Source organism: Kwoniella shivajii, chromosome 9 (assembly GCF_035658355.1).
Source record: "Kwoniella shivajii chromosome 9, complete sequence".
Classification (NCBI taxonomy): Eukaryota; Fungi; Basidiomycota; class Tremellomycetes; order Tremellales; family Cryptococcaceae; genus Kwoniella; species Kwoniella shivajii.
Genome location: NC_085916.1, coordinates 1464314 through 1486423, shown reverse-complemented (window position 1 = coordinate 1486423; position 22110 = coordinate 1464314). Strand labels below are relative to the sequence as shown.

General features: G+C 45.5%; 9 protein-coding genes across 9 annotated transcripts; 5 read left to right on the top strand and 4 right to left on the bottom strand.

The window, feature by feature from the left end:
- Nucleotides 1-425: 425 nt before the first annotated feature.
- On the top strand, nucleotides 426-2104 carry IL334_006887 (uncharacterized protein; the record flags this gene model as incomplete). The annotated part of the gene is made up of 2 exons (XM_062938584.1): nucleotides 426-903; nucleotides 993-2104. 2 exons carry the CDS (start codon nucleotides 426-428, stop codon nucleotides 2102-2104), a joined length of 1590 nt encoding a protein of 529 aa, XP_062794635.1.
- Nucleotides 2105-3934: 1830 nt separating this feature from the next.
- Nucleotides 3935-5539, top strand: IL334_006886 (uncharacterized protein; the record flags this gene model as incomplete). Its single annotated transcript, XM_062938583.1, has 6 exons — nucleotides 3935-4303; nucleotides 4367-4604; nucleotides 4675-4872; nucleotides 4939-5180; nucleotides 5261-5439; nucleotides 5494-5539. The coding sequence occupies 6 exons, from the start codon at nucleotides 3935-3937 to the stop codon at nucleotides 5537-5539; spliced, it is 1272 nt and encodes a 423-aa protein (XP_062794634.1).
- Nucleotides 5540-6090: 551 nt separating this feature from the next.
- IL334_006885 (uncharacterized protein) lies at nucleotides 6091-10210 on the top strand (the record flags this gene model as incomplete). Its single annotated transcript, XM_062938582.1, has 15 exons — nucleotides 6091-6532; nucleotides 6668-7386; nucleotides 7438-7538; nucleotides 7608-7683; nucleotides 7744-7838; nucleotides 7906-8314; nucleotides 8403-8507; nucleotides 8555-8875; nucleotides 8933-9016; nucleotides 9077-9466; nucleotides 9552-9734; nucleotides 9795-9836; nucleotides 9899-10002; nucleotides 10060-10126; nucleotides 10190-10210. 15 exons carry the CDS (start codon nucleotides 6091-6093, stop codon nucleotides 10208-10210), a joined length of 3159 nt encoding a protein of 1052 aa, XP_062794633.1.
- Nucleotides 10211-10640: 430 nt separating this feature from the next.
- IL334_006884 (uncharacterized protein) lies at nucleotides 10641-13011 on the bottom strand (the record flags this gene model as incomplete). The annotated part of the gene is made up of 9 exons (XM_062938581.1): nucleotides 10641-10938; nucleotides 11025-11206; nucleotides 11278-11395; nucleotides 11465-11688; nucleotides 11774-11801; nucleotides 11865-12151; nucleotides 12216-12312; nucleotides 12370-12580; nucleotides 12639-13011. 9 exons carry the CDS (start codon nucleotides 13009-13011, stop codon nucleotides 10641-10643), a joined length of 1818 nt encoding a protein of 605 aa, XP_062794632.1.
- Nucleotides 13012-13713: 702 nt separating this feature from the next.
- On the top strand, nucleotides 13714-14970 carry IL334_006883 (uncharacterized protein; the record flags this gene model as incomplete). The annotated part of the gene is made up of 1 exon (XM_062938580.1): nucleotides 13714-14970. The coding sequence occupies one exon, from the start codon at nucleotides 13714-13716 to the stop codon at nucleotides 14968-14970; it is 1257 nt and encodes a 418-aa protein (XP_062794631.1).
- A 139-nt stretch (nucleotides 14971-15109) lies between these two features.
- Nucleotides 15110-16102, bottom strand: IL334_006882 (uncharacterized protein; the record flags this gene model as incomplete). The annotated part of the gene is made up of 1 exon (XM_062938579.1): nucleotides 15110-16102. One exon carries the CDS (start codon nucleotides 16100-16102, stop codon nucleotides 15110-15112), a length of 993 nt encoding a protein of 330 aa, XP_062794630.1.
- Nucleotides 16103-16370: 268 nt separating this feature from the next.
- IL334_006881 (uncharacterized protein) lies at nucleotides 16371-17040 on the top strand (the record flags this gene model as incomplete). The annotated part of the gene is made up of 2 exons (XM_062938578.1): nucleotides 16371-16906; nucleotides 16956-17040. The coding sequence occupies 2 exons, from the start codon at nucleotides 16371-16373 to the stop codon at nucleotides 17038-17040; spliced, it is 621 nt and encodes a 206-aa protein (XP_062794629.1).
- A 157-nt stretch (nucleotides 17041-17197) lies between these two features.
- On the bottom strand, nucleotides 17198-18787 carry IL334_006880 (uncharacterized protein; the record flags this gene model as incomplete). The annotated part of the gene is made up of 4 exons (XM_062938577.1): nucleotides 17198-17806; nucleotides 17862-18071; nucleotides 18122-18272; nucleotides 18324-18787. 4 exons carry the CDS (start codon nucleotides 18785-18787, stop codon nucleotides 17198-17200), a joined length of 1434 nt encoding a protein of 477 aa, XP_062794628.1.
- A 605-nt stretch (nucleotides 18788-19392) lies between these two features.
- IL334_006879 (uncharacterized protein) lies at nucleotides 19393-21401 on the bottom strand (the record flags this gene model as incomplete). Its single annotated transcript, XM_062938576.1, has 10 exons — nucleotides 19393-19567; nucleotides 19629-19731; nucleotides 19785-20068; nucleotides 20116-20199; nucleotides 20250-20426; nucleotides 20490-20573; nucleotides 20628-20791; nucleotides 20846-20970; nucleotides 21033-21064; nucleotides 21121-21401. The coding sequence occupies 10 exons, from the start codon at nucleotides 21399-21401 to the stop codon at nucleotides 19393-19395; spliced, it is 1509 nt and encodes a 502-aa protein (XP_062794627.1).
- Nucleotides 21402-22110: the final 709 nt, after the last annotated feature.

The window sequence follows — 22110 nt, the reverse complement described above, 5'->3', positions numbered from 1 at the left end:
TGATGAAACATGGCAAGGTTGGAAATATCCAATGACATGTATCGTGCATTTTTTGCCACCTCAAGTGCCACATCGACGGTTCGGATGCAAAAAAGCAAAAAGATACCCATTTTCTTGACTCGACGATCTTACTCTGCAATCTGACTAACTCCCTTCATCCTTCTTTCCTCTTGCATACATAGACCACGCCGAAACGATCAGCTTCATTCCCACCATACACCATGGCCGTATCAGGAGCTGCCTGAGACCTATCATCAGTCCCTTTCTCCACACGCACAGAGCAGCGCACAACGACACGATGATTATCCGGTGTAGGAACCAAATACGCCGTTTACAGATCCTCCTTGTCGATAATATACTCTTGAGCCCTATATCATAAACGAGTCTGATCAAACAATATCAATCCAACGGGTTTCCGGTTCAAAATGTCGCCAGTCGCGGTATTTGATCAACCCACTGTCCCATCTCCCTCACCAAAGATCTTGGCCACCGATATACCTCGTCGACCTTCGCCATGGCATGAAATAGCTCATTCACTTTCTACAACGTCTTTACCACGTAAACCTCGTCGATCTTCCTCTTCCACCTGTTCCATCTCACCATCCACGCCTCCAGATGTATCAGGCGACTCGACGCCCCCTTTATCCACTTCACAAGCTCTCAGGGAATGGAACGAAAAGCTCTCTCATCCGCAATCGGACGTGCAGAGACATCAACTGATCCAGGCCCAAAAATCTTGGACCACACCAAAGCTGGCTGCGGAGAGGGATAAAGCTGGATACATAGAATATAAGTTGAAGTTGATCGATCCAACATCGGAAAGATTCGAAAGATTGGTCACCCAGATGATGTGGAGATTGAAACAAGGTAAAAATGAGGCTATATACGAGTTAGGTTTAGCAGGTGAGTACATTGTCTGAGCTCGCCAAAGATTTACCCTTTGTATGGAATCAGGACGCGAAGCTTACCGGCTGGAACGTGAACCAATATAGATGACGGAACAGTCGTTGGTCTACCTCGATTGGAGATGGACGCATCCTTGCGTACACTGGAACTAATGGCTTCTGAAGTGGGAGCCACAGTAATCATCCTCAAGGAGATTGTCCTTCATTCTTCACGCTCAGATCTGGACCCGCTCCAATCATTATCACCTGATGGATCCCTCACATGCCAGGACAATCGTCACGACAGACCATCAAATGTGGACAAACATTCTGTTGGAGCTGGAAGGGGTAGACAAAGTAGACGCAGAAGGAAGTATACGCCGAAAGATATAGGAATATATGGGGGTACTGTACCTAAAAAGTTGATATTCGATCCAGTCGACCTAGCTGCTGCTAGTGGCAGCGACGACGAAGAAGACGGAAATGTGCATATCGAAGAGAGGAGTGCGGATGAAGATGTCTTACCATTCTTATTTGATCTGGACACCGAATATGAGCCATCGAATCCCTATCCCATGTGCAAATCACCTTCAACCTCTCCTCACCATCCTGATCAATCATCCCCTACGCGATACGACAAGGATAAGTGCGGCACACAGAAGAACTCTAAGAAAAGACGCAAATCAGCAGCTAAATCAGAAGCTAGACGACTCGATTTGCTAAGAGGTGATGGTACGAATCCAATGTGGACAGAATTGACTTCCTCCTCCGCTACAGCAGTGTCGACAAATACTAGCGATACAGATTCGCTTCAACCCTGCAACAACACCGATGCGCCAATCTTTACACTACCTCATCAGCCCCTTCGGCCGTCTTCGCTTAGACTCGCTACCCCATCAACCGAGGAATCGTTTTTAGACGACTTGCTTCATATCCCGTTGGACAGTTTATCGCTCTCATTTGCGGATGTCAGGACTATCTCCGAAGAAGACGAGGAAGAGGAGGATCCAGTCCCGATATTGACCAGTGAAGACACGCAAGTATCGCCCTCCGATGAGTCGGCCGAGGTTCATGAAGCTCGGGTGGATGAATTGATCTGCGTGGAGGCTCTCGTGGTGAGAAAAGTACAGCACGATGAAGATGACGAGGTTGACGAAGAAGCGGAAGAATGGAGTTATGGGGGTGAAGAGGATGTGTGGGGTTTTGGGGGTGATGATTAGATCAAACAACGTTTTTAGTTGTCAATGGTAGTGTAAAATAGGACATGAGAAAAGAAGGGTCTTAACAACAGAAAGAGGGGTTAGAGAAGTATATCTTATTATCTCTCAAATTGAATCATCATTGTATTGAATCGTGTTGGCTATCCTGGCCAAGGCATATAGGGTTGTACACATCTTCATGATCGTCATGCATTGTTTCATTGTCAATCGCAAGGCTAGCATGATATAGATTGCTGCTCGACTGTTCTACTCAAGGTGATGCCGTGGTAACCGGATACCTTGACGTTCTTCGGTTGAGAAACCCCTTTTCATTTCGAGGGGAATACTGTGTCGAGGCATCAGTCGAGATCTGAACATCATTCCCAAAGCTGAAGTCGAGGCGCGGCATACGAGTCGAGCTGTCATTGGAACAGAACAGAGTATGTGCGTATAGAGCGGGCTCTAGCACCTCTCAATTTGAGGGGGTCGCAACTATGTCATAGAGGCAGAAAGCTTTGACCTGGTATGCTTAAAGCTCTTGCTCAAGCGTAACGTTTCATGCAAAGAAAGAGTGAAGTTTCAGCTTGTCTCGGAGGAATCTTATCATCCCATTGTTCTGATCTCCCGGTAAAACAGAGGCACGCCCTTTATTGTCTTTGAATTGTCTGGACTCTCTCTCTCTCTCTCCCTCGGATTCATTTGCAGCTGCGTTTGGTATGTTTTGGGTTCTGGGGTGATGCCGTGAAGGGTTACGATTCAACCGAGAATGACTTTCAGGGATTCTTTTTGAAAGAAAAGGAAAAAATGAAAAACAAGACAATAAAGAAAAAGAGGCGACGCGCCCGGTCGCGCCACTGGAAAAACAAAACAAAAAGATAAAGATGATAGGGATGCTATAAAGTCATCAATTGCTTCCTCATCTTCCACCATCACCATCAACCACGACATCGACAACGTTCGACACATTCTCAAAACCGGTTTTGAGAGCATCGACAATCCATCAAACCCCCACACCGACACTCCAACAAATAGCTTGAAGCTATCTCAACAGACATTTCACTCGGTAAGTATACCACGCGTAGTTTGAACGTGAAACATCCTTTGTTTTGATTGTTTGTTTCTTTTTCGATCTGCGCAATATGGCATATGTCACATTGCTTCTGTCTCATTCTTGTGCACTGATTGTCGTGACCTGGAATGGCATGTTGGCTCTGAGTTTGAGAAGGAGAGAGTAATATACTTTAAAGGATATCACAGACCACTTTTACTGCGGTGATTGGGATAGATATCTTGATGTTTATCACTTTATGTCATTCTCATTAATCGAAAAGAATCTAGAACCCTCATTCCGCAGAAAACAGTCCCTTTACATGTGAACAATGCGATCACAGCCTGTTGAAGGCAGGGATTGAGAGGGGATAATTTATCTCCAAGGGGGGAAACAACGCATTGATCGATTGAAGGAAAAGGAAGAAAGGAGACCGGAGGAAAGGTTCACTTGATTTTTCCTTTTGATTCCATGAAGCAAACATCTACATGTACCATGAACGAAACAATGAGCTGACGAGAATCTTTATTCAACCTCATCTAAACCTCGATTGATACACGCTCATTCCAACTCCAACTCCATCGTCAACATCAACACATCCGTTTGCAACGACTATACATATATCAATCTTTTCACAGGCCTCCACGACATCGACTTTCGCACAGACACTCTTTTGCAAGTAAAAAAACATCACAACAAACCTCCAACTTCAATCAACATATCAATCGAATCGACTCAGCAAATCCAACAACTCAACGAATCACCATTTCAAGTTTAAAATCATAAAACCAACCACTATCAAGATGCAACTCTCAACACTTCTCCCCTTACTTGCTCTACTCGCTACTCCTGCCCTCTCATCCAACACCCACCGACGACACTTCGCCAAATCAGTTAACCACGCTCGAGCCGTCGAACGATTGGCCACTGTCGTTGAAAGACGTCAAGGTTCAATCGACGCTGGATTCCCACGAGCGTTATCCGAAAAACCCAAAAGGAAGGTAGTCAAGAAAAGAGGAACATGTAAAGCGAAGACCACCTCTGCAACGACCGCCGTCGCTACAGACGCCGCCTCGACCACCATTGCGGAAGCGCTTGCAGCTGCACCTACCACTTCAACCTCCTCAAACTCATGGTCAAGTCCTAAAGAGAACTACGTGAACACGAACACTGTAAGCCATCAAAATAAACATAAATGGCAACATGCAAGCTCACAATACTCACATAATACACAGACAGATTCGCAAGCACAAGTTTCCCCTTCTTCTACTACTACTGAATATTCTGTCACCTCTACTGCTTCAGAATACTCTGCCGCAACTACCGCTTCCTCAACCTCAGCCTCAGCAGCTGCCGCTACATCCGCAACTTCAACCTCCAGCAACGGAAGTTATACTCCTAATGGTATCAAAGCTGGTATCGCAGGTGGAGACGCTTACGATCAATGTGAAGCTCATATCGGTTGGTGGTACGGTGAGTAGATATGACCTGACCCTTTGGGATTTGTGATCTTAATATCATCCCACGCTGACGGGATCAACAGACTGGTCCGCCGACCCTTCTGGCCACTCTGGCACCCCCATCGCTGTGCCAATGCTGTGGGGTGCAGGTACTTCAGACAGTACCGATGCTTCCCGATTGTCCATCTTTGAAGCTATCACCACCGCTCCTCAATACATCATGGGTTTCGAAGAACCTGACTGTTCCACCTGGGGAAGTGCTAATGTCGCTGTTTCTGTCGGTACGTTGTTCAATTGACTTACCAATCTTAGGGATGACTGCTCACCATCACGATCTATCCATTTAGCTGCTACTCTTTGGAACACACTCATCGGTCCTTGGAAAGCCAAAGGATCAACTCTACTGTCTCCATCAATGTGTCATCAAGCTGCCGATGCGTACACCGGATACTTGTCTTCCTTCCAGAGTCAGATTACTGTGCCTTGGGATATCACCAATATCCACGTCAACAAAAACAGCATGGACGGTGTAAAAGCTGACATTGATTATTACTATAATACTTTTGGTAAACCCATCTGGGTGACTGAGGTGAGTCATTCCCTTTAACTCGTTCGTTGTGACAGAACCGTTATCAGTCATTGACTGACGTTGTTATTCGGCCATCCCAGTTCGCATGCGTCGATGACAGTTCATCTTTCATCCCTTGTACCGACCAATCAGAGATCAACACTTTCATCAACGAGATTGTTGCTTTGTTCGAGTCAGACTCGAGAGTACATGCCTACGCCTACTCGAACGGTGATGGATTAGGAGATGTTTGGCCAATGTACCAAAACGGTGCATTGAGGTGAGCTACCCCTGTCTGCGTTCAAAGACCTCTCATCTGATGTTGTACTATTAGTGAATCCGGTCAAACATACATCAACGCCATTGCAGCATATCATTAAACAAAACTTAATAAATCTCTTGATGAATCGCCTCGTCCATAGTTCTCCTCAGGTAGGATGAACTAGTCATATCGCAAGGACAATTCGTCTATCAACATCTATGATCACTGTGTGAGAGTTAGATTGAATGATTTGACATATTTTTGTGATTTTGGTTGAAACACATTTGCTTTTCCTTTTCCCTTTGTTTGTTTATATCATGCATATAGGATTTCCGGCTGGATGGTGGGGTTTGGTAAAAATTATATACAGACTGTTAATATCACTGGTTTGGTATGCATTCTTTGTATATTCTGACCATGATGTTTATCATTACATATATGGAAATCCAAAAGTACAAAGAAAAAGTGGAGGAGGTCCGAGCGCGTCCAGAGAAAGTCAACAGTAACTTAGAAGGGCAAAACGCGGTAGATGCGTTTGTGACTGTCAATGCTCTGTTCCATACAACATCTTCATTCATTCATCGTATTTTCACATCGCTTAACTTTGCTGATCTCTGACGATCTCACGTATTTTGCAAATCTTGGTGAGCATAGAAGAACATTGACACAATGGCGGAAAGACCGGAGTCACAGAACTCGGAAGCTTTCAGCTTGAAAACGATGAATGATCCAACTGAGAAAAACGCCAAACAAGAGGAGGTTGAACAACTTTCACAAGGGAATGGGCAAGGCGGAGGAGAATTGATTCAAGAAACTACAGTCGTGAGACCAGAACTTGATCAGGTGGACGGCGGTAAGAGTTCTCCAGGATTAACAGCTATCGTCCATCAAGATAATACTGGACCTCAAGAAGAGTTGATCGAAGATGTCCAAGCGCAAAAAGCAGTGAAAGACACTGACAATGAAAACGGAGACCAGTCGGATGTGGATCACAAAGCCGATGGACTCGAACATGCTGAAGTGCAAAAGAAAGAAGAGAACAAGATCGTACAAGGTGTAAAGGATGCTGCTGGAGGAGTTAAGAATGTATTGAAGAGCGGTGTGTTTGGAGGTGAGTACATGTCCATCACATGAGATGGTAGAGTGTATTGTCATCTCCATCCTTGGATGTCAATGCTACTTGGAACAAGCATATCTTCACCAGCATCAGCACAAGGCATTCATACTGATTTATCCATACAATTAGCAGGCTCACCCAAATCAACTCCTAAATCCACCTTGACCACTTCTACCTCCCGACCAACAACGACCGTTCGACAATCACTCGCACCCACTAGAACCAGCCTAAAACCTACGACTTCTTCCACTCGGCCGGCTGTATCTACCACTATGACAGGAACAACCACATCTAGACCAAGACATACTTCCACTTTATCGCAATCCACTTCATCCGCTCGTCCTACAGGTGGCGTCACTCGACCTACAGCAGCTACATCCACCAAGACTGAGCCCACTAGACCCGGAGCACCAACCACCTCGTCTACCATGTCCAATGCTCCCGCTCGTGCGGCCACTAAGCCTATCCTTCCCACCACAGGTACTAGCTCAAATGGTATCAAAGCTCAACCCCGTCCATCTATCAAACCTCCCATTCCAGCTGCTGGCACGGCGAGAGCAACGAAACCGCTCGCGACTTCCGGTATCTCCAATGGAACAGTACGCAAACCTGAATCTAGACCACCCGCTAACGTACCTTCAAAGAATTCCGCCTCTTCCAGCACTCCCAAGCCTCGCGTCGGATTAGCCAGTTCCACCTCCAGGTTATCTACTAAGCCACCTGTTGGAAGACCGAGCATGCTTCCCCCTTCTAGGCCTAGTGTTGGGGCAGCTCAGAAATCAAGAGGAGGTTCTGAACCCAGTGCTACAACGGGAACGGGTGGATCGCATGAGGTAGCGGGACTCAAGGTGTGTCTGGGCCACTCAGAGGCAAGGTCTTCGCTAATATACTATATGTAGGATAAGATTCTAGAGCTAGAAAAGCGGTCCGATGAAGAGAAAGACACGTTCGAGAAGAGGATAGCGGAGTTGGACAGGGAAAAAACCGGTTTAGAGGAGAAGTGAGTAGACTCTTGAAGCTGGGTATCTTCACACACACTACTGAAGAATACTGACGCATCGTTTCATAGTCATGCAAACGCGATAGAAGATCTTCGATCGAAGGTGGAACAGGCGAGTGCCGCGGGAGTGGACAACGATAATAAGGCAAGCGATTCGTTCCCCGTCAATTCATGTACCATTAAAACTAATCGCTGCCCTTGGTAGATTGCCGAGCTAAGAGAGAACCACGTCGCCGAGTTGAAACTCGCTGAGGAGCAAAAGGATGTAGCGGTCAAGGAGTTAGAGGAGAGATTGATTGCGTGAGTGCTCAAAACTCACATCAGACCGGACGCACAGATTGTACGCTGATCATCAAAGTCAATGCAGCCTTTCTACCGAGAAACAATCTCTCATTTCGCAACTTGATTCGCTCCAAGCAGAATTATCCGGCGCCCAGTCATCAATCGCCAAACTGAATACTGCTCTCAACACAGTCCAGAACGAGGTCTCAACGCTTCGTGCCGCTCAAGATGAATCCACTTCTGCCCTTGACCAATTGAAAGAAGCCAAATCTTCCCTCGAGGTCAAAGTGACTGAGCTGGAAAAGATGAAAGAAAAGCTTGAGGGTGACTTGGCTGAAGGTGCCGATCAAGCTGAGAAGTCTGTCGTTGGGGTGAACGGTTTGGAAGATCAAATCAGAGATCTTCAAGAAGAGATTGATGAATTGCAGAAGGAGCTAGAAAAAGCAAAAGAGTCGAGTAAGGGAGATGACGCCAGATGGGCCCAAGAGAAAGAGGTGAGTGCTCGATGAATGCTGACTCTTTTCAAAATGACAAGGTGGGCAGAGGCAGAAGTGTCGAATTGAGCTTATGAATGCAAAATAGGACCTGATCAAGAACATTGAAACTCACAAGAGTGCAAGCAAGGATCACAAGGACGCTTTGGACAAAATCACAACTGAGAGCCGAACGAGACATGATGAGTTACAGGTGAGTTGACGATGACTCTGATCACAGTGGAGCTCACCTACTACCAGGATCTACAAATAACCCATGAGCAACTGACGACCACCCACGCTGCTCTACTTGAATCGTCTGCTCAGCATTCCGAAGCTCTCGCACAGCTTGAATTGAGATTGAAAGAGGCTAACGAAAAACACGATGCTCTTTTGGCCGAGTCGTCTTCCATCTCCCAGCACGAGCTTGAGGATAAGCTTACGGACGTCACCCGCGCTAAGGACACCGCAGAAACAGAGCTGGTCGATGTGAAGACCAGGTCTGGGGAATTGGAAGAAGAAGTTGAACAACTTGCCGAAGTAAGAAGGATTATGGAAGCAAAAGAGGCCTCGTTGAACGAAGTGAGTGATGTGATCAATCGCAGTGGCTGTGCAGTGATCCTGATAGTAGACAAATAGATCATTGCTAAGTTGGAAGGGGAAAAGGAGAAAGAGAAAGAAGAATCTGAACAGAAGTACTCCAAGGCTGTTGAGGACGCAAAAGTATGTGACAATAGAGTGATATTGACATAGTTGACAAGCTTATCTCATCTCGTTTACCAGGTGGCTGCCAGTGAAGCGCACCATGGTGCACTTGCGGCTATCAAAGAGGAACTTGCTTCGACGCGATCAAGTCTTCACGAAGCCCACTCAGCAGAAATCGAAGCACTGAAATCATCACACAGTATCGCTATACTGGATGTTCAGGCAGATCATCTTAAATCCACTCAATCGCTTGAAGAAACCCTTCTCTCCGCTCAAGCACAAGTGGTAGCTAGTAAAGATCAATTAGGTGAATTGACTGAAACCAACGAGAACCTTAAATCGGAGCTCTCGAGATTGATCGACGAGGTGGAACATCTCGGCAAGGGTGATCCGGAGATGGAAGTGGAGTTGAAGAAGATCAAAGGGGAATTGCAAGGTGTCAAAGATGAATTGGCGGGTGCCAAAGAGGTGGGTTTGACATCTACCATTGCTGTATCCGGTATGAGGATCCGGATACGTAGTGGGGAAATATACTCATGAGTTACTCGCATAGATGGCCGAAATGAACAAATCACACTTTGAATCTTCAATTGCAGCTATTCAAGACCAACATTCCGAGAACGAAAGGGAATCCACTGAACGAAGAGTCCGGGACACTTACGAGGCTGAAGAAAGATATAAGAGGGAAGCGGATGAAATGAAACGTTTGATGAAAGATCTCGAAGAGAAATTACAAGTGAGTAATACGGTGTGGATTCGCCGTATGACCTTGAGCTCACCCGTAGAAATTCCATAGGACGAGAGACTGGAGAAGAACAATGCGCTTGCTAAACTCGCCGTGGGATTTTGCTTTTGAATGAAATAAGCACTGTGCTAATTCGAGATCTGACCCCTGTTTAGGCCATTCGCACTCCGCCTAATTCCCCACCGCCTACCCAAGCTCATTCTCCGGCTTTGACCAAGTTGCACGAAGCGCACAACGCCAAAGTGGTAGATCTGGAAAAGTAAGTGATTTGTTTATCCTTCTTTTGCAACGCAGCTGTACTAATCTGGTCGATCAGTGAGATCAAAAGGCTTCAACACGAGTTGGTTGAATCTAGGAAGGGGAGTGTGATTGAGGACGACATCGTAAGTTTGTTTGAATCATCATGTGTCTACGATCACAGTGATAACTTTTTGACGATCCCTTAGGACGAAACGGAAACTTTCTGAGTATGCTAGTTGACGTGATATGTAAGTCCGATGAAATACCTATACCCTGTGCCATATATATCGACATCAAATTTTGCAAGACACATGATATATTCATCGGATAGATCGTAATTTACCATGCATGTTTATACTCTCGAATAGTTGTTTTAAGCCTTACGATTGGGGTTTTAGTGCATGAAGCTAACGTGTGTTAGTCTCAGTCAAAGAAATCAAAATGATGAAACAAAGCAAGTGAAACCTCTCATTGTACACCGCACGCTGCAGATATGATATAATCGAAATCAGTTTGTGTCGATCGGATATCGGAGCATATCGGTGATCATCGAATTACGCCTACGAACAGTATCACTCATATCCTACGAATAAAATGTACCTCTCTTTCAGACTAATGTCCATCTTTTCAACTCGACGCATCTTTTTATACCCTCTCTCAAACGGATGTCTGAGCCGTCGAGATCTGAGTTCTTGTGACCCCATCCGTTCTGCGTGTCAGATCTTGGACATCGTTCACCTCGTCTGTTCTCGTCGTTTCATCACTTTGAGCTATATCTGCGGGTTCTCCGACTCTTGTATCGGAAGTGTCGTGAGATATCACTTGCTCAGTTTCAGCTTTGGCTTGTTGAGCTCGGGCAGCCATTGCTCTCTTCGCCATCATCTGGCCCATATCATCCGCTTCTCTAGCGAATTTACTCCATCTTCGAATCCGGGCACCGTAGAAGTAGAATATGCTGATACAAATTCATTACCATTGTCAGCTCGAATGCCAAGGTCTGCTGGGTCACCAAGTGATGAATGGAAGAGGAAGTCAACATACAATGGAGCAGGGACAAAAGCTAATGCCAAAAAAGCAATTAAAGTACCGGCCCAATTGATTCCTAGACGATCAAAAATATCCACTGTGAAGAGGGGCAGGATAACTGCAAAGATCGATCGCATCACTGCTGCTCCAGCAAGTACGGAAGCAGCGTATAACAAGTACGCGTCGACAAGATAGTTCTGATACATCCGTACAGTCAGCCATGGGCCAGAGAGTCTCTGAATTGAAGGTGAAGGTCGAAGGAACTCACCATGACACCCAAGAAGAGTAGAACTATACCCGCACCGATGAAGGCTGTCGCGATCAGAGGGGCAATCCAGTGTATCGTTACTGGAACACCAGTCCAAGCGAACCAGAATAAACCAATACTATCCACGCGAAAAAATCAATCATTGATCATCAAGACCCGGAATGAGACCAGTAGCTTCTGAACTCACGGGAAGATAAATGCGCCAAGGAGAACACTAGGAAATCTAGATTCTGGAGCAAGATACCCACCCGCCGCAAAACTTGCTCTCGAATATCGAGGATTCTCGTAAAATATTATATACCCCAAAGCAATGAATGCTCCAACAGTGATGCCGATAAAGGCCAGACCTCCAACTCCAGGAGACCACCCACGAGCTCTTTGGAAGATCAGAGGGAATGAGGTGAATTGCATCTGTCACAAGTCGTCAAAAAATATACCGAGTCAAAGCAATTGCGCGAGAAAGCTGGCTGTGAGAATCATTGAACTCGCGACTCACGTATAGAATAGCATAGATCACTGACATGCTGAATGACACCTTGATTGTCAGTATATGACGCTCAATCAAAGCAATCATGCAGAGAACTCACTACAGCGACATGAGAAATACTATTGGTTCCTTGAACATCAAAATCCATGGTACTTTCAATTGGTTCATGAATAATTTCTGCTTGTCTAGAGGTTTGACCACGTCCGGTTGACTTCGATACACTTTTCCAGTGAACTTCGACATTCGAGTCGCTCTTCTACGAAGTAAAAAAGGCGAGTACGTCTCTGGACTGAATAGTACTCCCATGATACAAAGTACAAGACTGACGAAAGCTATCAAGGCAGCGACCCAGACCCAGCCTTCTGCTTCGGATAAAAAGCCTCCGGCCTGGGAGACAAGTGCGGAAGATTAGCGCACTTTCTCACAGATGTCGTCTAGCAGAATTACCCACTACTGGTCCTATTGCTGGACCGAGGAAAGGAGCGGCCGCAAAAATCCCCATAGCTAAACCCCTCTGATGAGCTGGAAACATGTCGGCGATGGTGCCACTGAGGGGTGAAGAGGTTATCCAACGGTTCCAGGGAGATAAATCGAGCGGGACTCACCCAGCATTCACGGTGGCACTACTACCGAATATTCCGGCAAAACTTCGAAGCACGATCAATACTGGAAGGCTTTTGGCTCCACAGCATGCAGCATTAAAAGCAGTAAAAGGGATATACGTGACGATGAACATCATTCTTCGTCCAAACACTTCACTTCCAGGAGCCCAGAGTAGTGGCCCAATCACAAATCCGATCAAGAATCCGGACGTGGCTATATGTAGTCATCAATCAGTGTTCTGAGATTGAGAACACACACCACTCGTACTCACTCATGATATAAGTCATGTCATTATACCCGGGAAATTGAATTCGGATATCTGATATAGCTGCTGAAAGCATTGAACTTGCCATTGTTACTCCCAAAGTTCCAAAAGCTGCTACCATTGTCACAATCCATTTATACGAGAAAACAAATGTCATTGGGTTCTCCCTGTCTTTGAACCCACGACTTGGATCATCTGGTAGCCAGGTGACCACATAAGGTAATTCTTCTGTTCCTTGTCCTTGATACTTGTGAGAAATGATATCAGACCACGGCGTAGTATGGATCATCCAAGGTTTCGAACGGAGTGTGTGATCCTGATTGAGACTCTCATTATCAAAACGCTTTTCTGCTCGCGATTCTGCGTTTTTGGCTGACATCTTCGTTGGCGAATGATGTCTGTACGCTTGAAGATTGAAGAATCCTCACGATACTCATGCATTACTTTTCGTGAAGTGTCTTAATATATGAATAGCTCAGTGAACATCTTCCGGGCGCCGTACATGCTTCTCAACATGTATCATAAATGATTTTGATGGAAAATAAAACAAATAGGGTTTCAACCTCTACGGTAAAGATGAGTTTGAATTGGCGACATTCTCGGCGGCCGTTTAGATCCCACCTTTGCTACTAAAGAAGCGTGATAACCATGCTTCTCAACCGGTTAACATCTCAGCAGCCGATCTATCTTGCCATCTGAATTGGTGGACAAGCTAGTGAGAACCTGAGTGGGTGCTGGTGAATGCTGTGACCCGCCGCCGATTATACCCACTTAGGTGGTCCAGGACCTGGTCTTCTGACGATCTAGAACAAGAGGTTCCGACGTACCGAGAAATCGTTTTGTTGTTTTTGAGTGGGCAGTGATCCTCTTGTTTATGCATTAACGAATGCCCAATGAAGGTTCTGTTACATTTGCTGGAATGATTCAGGCACAAATGTGTGTGACGCGCTCACCATAGGGTCAAGAAAAGGAAATAAATACGTTAACTATGATCCACTAATTCGAGCCATTTAAGCTTCATCGATCGACCTTCTCTCTTCAAGTCTTCTACTTTGTCTTGACATCGCTACCACTCTTCAAAATGCCAGCCAATCGTCGTACTCATGTCGCGTACGATCCACAGCAGCTGACTTTTTCTGGACGCATCAACGCTCTCATCGCTCTTGGTCGTATTCCACTAGCCAGTGAAGTTCCGCTTTGGACAACATTCGGGTGTATACTAGCTGCCAGACTTTTCCCTTCCACCGGCGCAAAAGGTATTACCAGTATCGATTGGTGGGTCGTCTTCCAGTGTGCCTTCACTACTTGGGCAACCAACGTATCTATCAATTATGGAAACGAGTTCTTCGATTGGAATTTGGATAGACCGGGTCAAATCGAAGCTATAAAGAGATCGGTAAAAGCTCGGAAAGAAGTTGTGGAGGATGACAAGGATGATACGCAGAAAGAGGAGGAGATACAGGAATTTAACGAAAAGATAATGGGAAACACTACTCGGATCATACACGACGGCACTTTCCCTCCTTACACTGCTCTCATCCTAGGTCTCGCTTGGCAAGCTGCTGTTGTCGGTCTCATCTTCTATTCGCGATCAAAGGATCCCTCAGTATCCTATACAACGGGTACTAGTCACGGCTCACCGTACCGCGGTTTTGCACTTCAAGTCGGAATCATTAGCTCCGTTTTATCCCAGATGTACGTCGGTCCCCCAATACGTCTTCATTATCACGGCTTCGGCGAACTCATCTCCGCACTCCTTCTTAATCCCGTTGCCATATTATTCGGCATGACTGGTTACTACACCGCTACCACAGGTCATTCCGTACATATATCCGACCTGTTTACAACCTCGAAAAGCGGGTTCTCTCTTGGTTATCTTTGGGTACTACTTGGTGCTATGTACTGCTTTGAACAAGCACGGATATTCATCATGCACATTCAAGATATAGAAGCGGATATTGCTGGAGGCAAAATCACCTTTGTTGTTCGAGTAGGTCATGCAGTTGCAGCAAGACTATACGTAGCTTTCAATTTGGCCGCTCTTCTCCTCTTCCGAGTCTTTACCCGTCTCTACCATACACATGGACTTAAAGCGAATCATCCGCAATCATTCTCTCGAGGTTGGATTCAAGGTATCACCGCAGTAATGCTCTACTCAATACCAATCATGATCATTACTGCCAAATCGCTCTTCGCGAACATTCCACCTGCTCGAGTGTCTAAGCCAACAAGTGGTTTCCTCCCCAGTCTTCCCTTGACTGCCCTGCCTATGTTGGTGTCCCTTCAGGTCTTGCTCTCTCCCATCGTGCTCACGATATTCACATTGATTCATTGGTAAATACAACATAGTTAGATTAGTATAGAAGCAGAGATTTTCTAGAGCACTATATAGTAGATGTAGGGTGTCTATAGAAAAGGAGAAGTAGAGATTCATGAGCTGGTCACTGTCCTTGTCGTGACGTACAAACTCACATGCATTAATCTTCATGTCTTTCATAAGCGTCTCCTCCGAATTCCATTCCACCTCCTGTGAATGCTTCCTTCTCTATGCAAGTCCAAGATTGCCATGGCCAACTGCGTTCGTACACTTCAACCGTAATATCGGAAGCATAACTCTGAACGGTATAATCTGGTTCATGACCTGTAGAAAGCGGAGCGGCGAAGCTGAAATACGTTGATGGATCACATTTTCCAGAAATCCGAAGTCGTTTGAACCAGCCGAGGATATCGATGATGATCACTCCCTTGGATGATATGACCTCACTATACAGACCTAATGAGAGACCAAAAATAGATGTCGATGTAGGTGGCTTGAAAGAAACGAATGAATCACCTTGATAACCAACGAGGTAAGCTTGAATTCCAGGTAGTAGACTACCACCTGCAAGTGAAAGACCTTTATTGTTCTTTCTAGCTTGCATCCATACATATGAATTTGGAAACGATACTGCCCAGTTCTTCTCCACATGCGCTTGAGCTATACCTTCCTCGTCGCCTTTCGCGAGGTCAACCTCTGAGAGCTTCAGTGAGAAAGGTACTTCCGCATCTACCGTATGGACGTGCCATTGAATAGGAAGAGGGAACCGAGCCATAAATCCAGCTGGAGTGGAACTTGGGTCTTGAGGCTGCCATGGAACCGCTCGGGAAACTTGGTGAGCCTCGAATTCTACTTCTTTAGTTTGCATTTTCCAATATACTTTTCCATCTTCAAATCCGAAACCACCGTCGTCCCATTCTAATGTATAGTCGTCTCCTTGCTGTATGTTCGTTTCCCATTTCTTAGACCAATACTCCTTTTGCCAAACAGTCTTTCCATCTGATGTGACATGTGTAAATGAGATCATGTACGGACGATTTTCGACCCCAAATACAGCCGACACGATCAGGCAGATCGAAGCACCGGACGGTAGTCGGAATCGCTGATAGTATCCTTCAAATGAAGATGATGGATGTGGACTGTAATGTGACATCTTATGAGTGAAGTACGGTCTTAGCTTATGTACATAGTATAATGACTCCAGATATGTCAATAGACTTGTTAGATCGACATGGATTCAATGGAAAGTGGAATATCGATGCACAGCGCGGTTATTGCATCGACCCGGGGGTGGATGATGATGATGATGTAATGTGAAGGGGTGACTAACTTTTTCCGATTCGAACAATCGACAATAGCCATCTATTCTACCTTGTTTATACGTACTTCTCGCATCATGTATTCCAGTCATCACAATCAACATGTCACCAGCAATAAATCCTCAGAGTCCGCTGATTCTAACGTTAAGACTGGATCAGGCGACACATAAGCTACTCACCGATCTGCGGTCGAAATACTTTCCCCCACATAGGAATTTCCTTACTGCTCATGTTACACTATTCCACGCTATCCCCGTCCATCGATTCGCCGAATTAGATTCTAAGCTGAAGACTATATGTAACGAAAGGAAAGGATGGGATGTATTCATTGGAGAACCTGAGAAGATGGGAAATCGCGGTGTATACCTTAGATTGAGAGAAAGACCTTCAAGTACAACAGAAGGACTTCGGGCTCAGCTTTTAGCAGATCTCAAGAGGGGGATTAAAGAGGATAAGGATAAGCTGACCAATCAGGATTTACAAACTATGAAAAGGCCTCACGTCACTGTTCTTAACAAAGCGAACGGAGATGAAGAAGTGGAAAAGTGCTTAGCAGAGGTGAAAGAGGTGTTTGAAAAGATGAAAAAGGATGGTCAGAAAGAAGGACAACATATAGGCAGAGCTACTGGTTTTGAGCTGTGAGTAGGACGTCCTGGAGTTGGTTTTCGTGCTGACAGAACAATACAGATGGGAATATCTTGGTGGACCATGGAAGCATCTAAAGGCATATTCGTTTCAAGGGGAAGAGTTGGAAGGGAATGATAATGTTTGAGGGGGTCCACCCGGAGCCTACCATAGGAATTACTGACCGCGGACATTGTAGCTTTGATGGATAGGGATAGAACACATACAGCATCAAGCAGGTCGTACAATCATTGTAACAAGACTATGCATACAACAAAATAAACCCAAAAATAGACCTCTCCATATCAACACATATGCTGTCGACCTAAAATATCTCGAACCTTCGTCAATACAGAAGTCATCTCCTTATCATTATGACCAAGGGTGATCATCATATGATCGTCAAGGAAGAAATGGTCAGGTTGAACTGTCTGAGGTGTCTTCTTGGCCATGTCTTTGGGATCCAGGTCTGACTGTTGGATGGGCACGAGGGACAAAGCATAATTGATATCCACATCATCGTCGCATCCATTGAGCTGAAAGCGAGGTCCGACGGATATTGGATTGAAAGGGTAAGAGACGTTGAACGTAGCTAGGAAGCGACCATATTGACGTGTAGGCGATTGAGTATGAGAAAGAGCGATATTGACGGTGTTCTGTGACGTGACTACACATCCTCGATCACAAAGTGTAAGTCGATAAAGAGGGCTCGCTTGATGAACTTTGAAGGACTTGGCATGGGCGCTTCCAATACACGCACGAGTGTCAACGGTGTCCATGTCAACGTCTTCGTATATCGCTCTAGTTGGAGTCACATGTGTGGGACGGAGTGACAGGGCGGATTTCACTGTATAGTGTATATGAGGGAACACGGTTTCTCCATCTGGAAGTGCTCCAGGGTAGAATGGCATCCACTATCATTATCAGCTCAACATCACAAAATGATAAACTCACATTCTTCTCAATCACAACTTGTTTCCCTGATCTATACAACTCCCTATCGTTCCCTTGTCCAGGTTCTCGATATCCATCATACGGCGCTACACCTTCCACTCCAGTCCGTAATGCTGTATCTAATTCTGGGAAGATTGTACGAAGGTCTTGAACAAAGCCAACGGAACGACATCTATCCAAGTCAAGTGCAGATCGAGCATAGGTCAAGGCGGGTGTTCCAGCATCCTAAGCAATATGTCAGCTAGGATCGCATACGTGATCAGGATGATACTGACAGTCCAAAATAATCGTGGATCCTCTGCCCCGTATGTAGCTATCCAAGAGCCTGCTGAAGAACATCCTTCTCTGGGTATCATCGGGAAATCAAGTGTCTGGCCTGGTGTTACCGTAACTAGGTGTCCAGAGGAAGTCATATTGAGACCCATACTGAAGGAGCAGAATCAGCAATGTCGTCTTCAAATAGATACGTTGACTTACGCTACAAGCACCTGCTCTCTTGATGAATGACCATTGACCTGCATGAAATGCCTCATTCTCGTAGGACCACGAGCTACTCCCACAAAGCCCCACTTTGAGCCTCGGGGAAGTTTGAGCACTGCTAGGTTGAAAGTAGATCCCTCATTCACATCTTGTAACGAGTCTCCCGTGCGGACGTCGATGACGCCTTTGTCATTCAATTGTATACGTGCTACAGGTTGCCCTACGATTGGAAACCCACTTTGATGTTGATCCCCCTCGGTCCACGCTGCTTGTTCGTGTCCTATTGGTACATTGGTGAGAATACTGGCCTGATCCACTATCTCTCCGACACCATCGAACAATGTTAATCTGAAAGCGCCTAGAGCATTGGTATACGTCCACAATGAGAGTGAGACTAGACATATCGATAAAAGTGTCAAGGATCCCCGGATTGACGAGAATAATAATCTTATCAATCCCATAATTAACGATTTGTCGATGTTGTCTTTGTAGTAACAAAGATATGGTTTGTTTGAATGGTTTGAATCGAAAACATCTTTTACTGCTTGACCGAGACTACCAGTCTAGAAACGTCGCGTTTTATCATTTCGTTGCCATTATTTTGATCTCCAAGATTGTTATTCATTTACTGTTTCCGGATTTGTGGTCGAGATTCGGTATGGTTATGTGGAAGGCTGGAAAACACGATCATGTCTGTTCCGTTGTGCTACAATCCCATTTTCCCTATACCAAAAAGCAAAATTAAGTTCTGCCGGGAATCCGCAAAGTTGCTTCTACTACGCCGGATTACCAGATTCGGGTATATATATTTGTGGAGAGGCGTTAAGGTTTCTGGGATTCCACGCGAGTTGCCATCTCCAACCATTGGATGTACAGTCTACGAAGTATGCATACTATCAAACGAATAAAGGAAAATGAAGCTACAAGACGATGACAAGAGCAGAGGAAATGGATATCAGCCTTCTATCTAGGTGTTCTAGTTGCACTGCATTGACCAGCGCTGGGGACAGGTGGCTATGTCGGCGAGACTCAAAAACCATCTGTTGATCACAGCAAAAAAACGGACCTAGGCTAGAGTAGACATTGGGACGGTATCATCTTTCTTGTCTGGGAGTCCTTCTAGTTTGTGTTCCGCTACTTCTTCCTCTGCGAGAACGTCGGCTGGGATTCGCTCTGGGGTTGCATTGACCAGAAGGGTGAAAGGTGGGAGTGCAAGTACCAAGAGCCCAAATGTGACGCAGCTGAAAAGGAATATCCGTTAGAATACTACATCGTAGCAATCAGGCGGACGATATAACTCACAATCCAACGAGAGGGCTTTCGTTAGTCTTGCTGTTCATGCCATAAGCTACAGCTTGACCAATGGCTTCCATACACCTGAATGCGGCTCCATTTCGGACATTGGCTATGGTGCTTATCAGTAAAGATTTTCAGTTAGCAAGGCGAAAGTAGACTCACATTGCGCATCAGTTGCGAAAGACGATAGTAACCAGTACATGAAAGATTGAGAGAGAGGTCCAGTGGTTTGGATGAAGAAGTAGGGCAGGAAAGAAACGGCATAACGAGAGTCGTTCCAATCGATAGCGCCTGGATCGTTTTTGTCGAACTTGACTTGCATCACAATTGACCAGACGTAAGTCGCAACATTTAGAACGACAACAACAAAAAGACCGAGTTGAGCTCTTCGACGTTGACTTAGACTCTTCAGATCAAGGATGAAACCGAGTCCGAAACAGCCAACACTGTATTCTATCAGCGTTGTCAATTTAGACGAGGTGAAAATACCCACATGCAGAGGAACGGGGAGATGAGCGACGAAAGAGCTCGAGCTCGGACAGAGAAATACAAGCCCAAATAGGTAGACCATGATCCTCTATAAAATGGCAATCAGCTCAAGCCTATATTGAGGAGGTATTAGCTTACCCATAGAAGAACGACCAGAAGGCCCAGAGAGAGGAAAGTAGAATAAGCTTTGACATCCAGGTTCTTCTGATGAGTCCGAACTCTTCTTTAGTAGATATCTTTTCGGAGACCCTGATTCGGGTTCCATCAGATCTGACAACGTCTTTCAAAGGAGTGATAAGCAAAGCGAATGGTATACTGAAAAAAGGTGTTCGTTAACATTCCTAATTACGGATTTTAGGCCAAGGATAGACTACTCACGCCATGCACTCGATGATGAGGAAAATGATATACGTGTCAGGTGAGACTCCCCCTTCTTCTCCTTCGATGTGATTCTTAGCCAAGCTAGAGGACAGAATCAGCGCGATTTATTTAGTTTCTGAATTGATAGTAACTGACTTGATACCACCACCGATAAGCTGACCGAGATTACGAGAAACAATCCACAAAGCCAGATACTTTCCACGAGCACCACTTGGTGCAATGGACATGATAGTACCTGATTCCGCCACGTACCAAGCTCCGGTACCGAAACCCTCGAGGAACGAACCGACAATCAGGAACTGTGACATAAGGTCAGCACAAAACAGAGCCATCCAAGACAAATATCGACTTACCCATTGATTTCCGAATTTACTGTTGGTATAGAAGGAAGCGCCTCGAAGAGGAAAAGTGAGAGCTCCGATCAGAAGTGCCCATTTGGTACCAAGTTTGTTGACAAGGGGTCCACCAAGGAAACACACTGAAAAGAAGAATTTCGCGTAAGCTTGAAATACTATTTGGGCAAGGATTCTTTCCACTCACCACCTGCAAGAGCAGCGTATGATACAGCATTGCTGCGAAAATCGATCAGTTAGTTTAGGATCCTCCCGTCATCATCTGGTGCACTCACGCGATATTATTGGTGGTAGGACTTGCAAGACCTCCACCTCCCAATCCAGCTATAGCGTCAGCCATTGCAGGTCCACAGAACGCCTGAATACTGATTAAGATCATTTGTGTTAAACTGTGCTGATGAACTCTTTTCCATAGTGGTGTCTGTTGACGATAGGCAACCATGTCGAAATCGCCCTCGGCATCGTTACTGGCGTTCACAGGTAGATCACCGAATCGAAGATTGTCATCTTTACCTCCTGCGTAAGTATTAGGTGGCGCTGCGTCAAATTGTGACATCTTGTAGCGTAAAAATATTTACTTCTCTCAGATTAGTGTGGAGAAGAATCCTCTCATCCTCGTCCGGTCCGATATATATACATATACTTCGACAGACTGATGTCGGTATCATCTGATCTGAGAAGAAAGAATCTTACTGGTCAGATAATAGAAAGCGAAAAGAAAGTAACCGATGGAATCATGTTAAAGATCTAAGCGTAGCCGGGGCTGGGGAAGGAAGAGGTATCATCGACGTTACTGGCGGAGTGGGGGGCAATATAGCGTAACGTACAAAGTCTATTCTCCACCTCGCTTACCTGTACACGATTGTGTCTCGACTGAGCAGTCACTTATGATAATGGATGATGAGGGATCTGGGTCGAATACCAATCAAAATTCTCCGCGGGACATGAGGGGCGTTTATCCGAGCGTTAATTAAAAGAACTATTTACAGATTCCGCGATGTCGGAGTGGCGTCAAGGTCATTAGAAGTAACCGAACACATGTGAGATACGATGATCCCCTATAGTCCGTGTTAACGGACTTTGTTGTAGGAGACCAACTGGCTCCGAAATGTGTGTAACCATCATACTGAGCACAAAGCATCCGAGCCGGTCATCTCACATGATAAGAGTATCGTAATGATCCCCAGACGTCGTCCTTATCGGTCGTGGGTCGTCTGGTCTGACCAACCATGGAAATGCTTCCTACAATCACGGACTCGAACTGA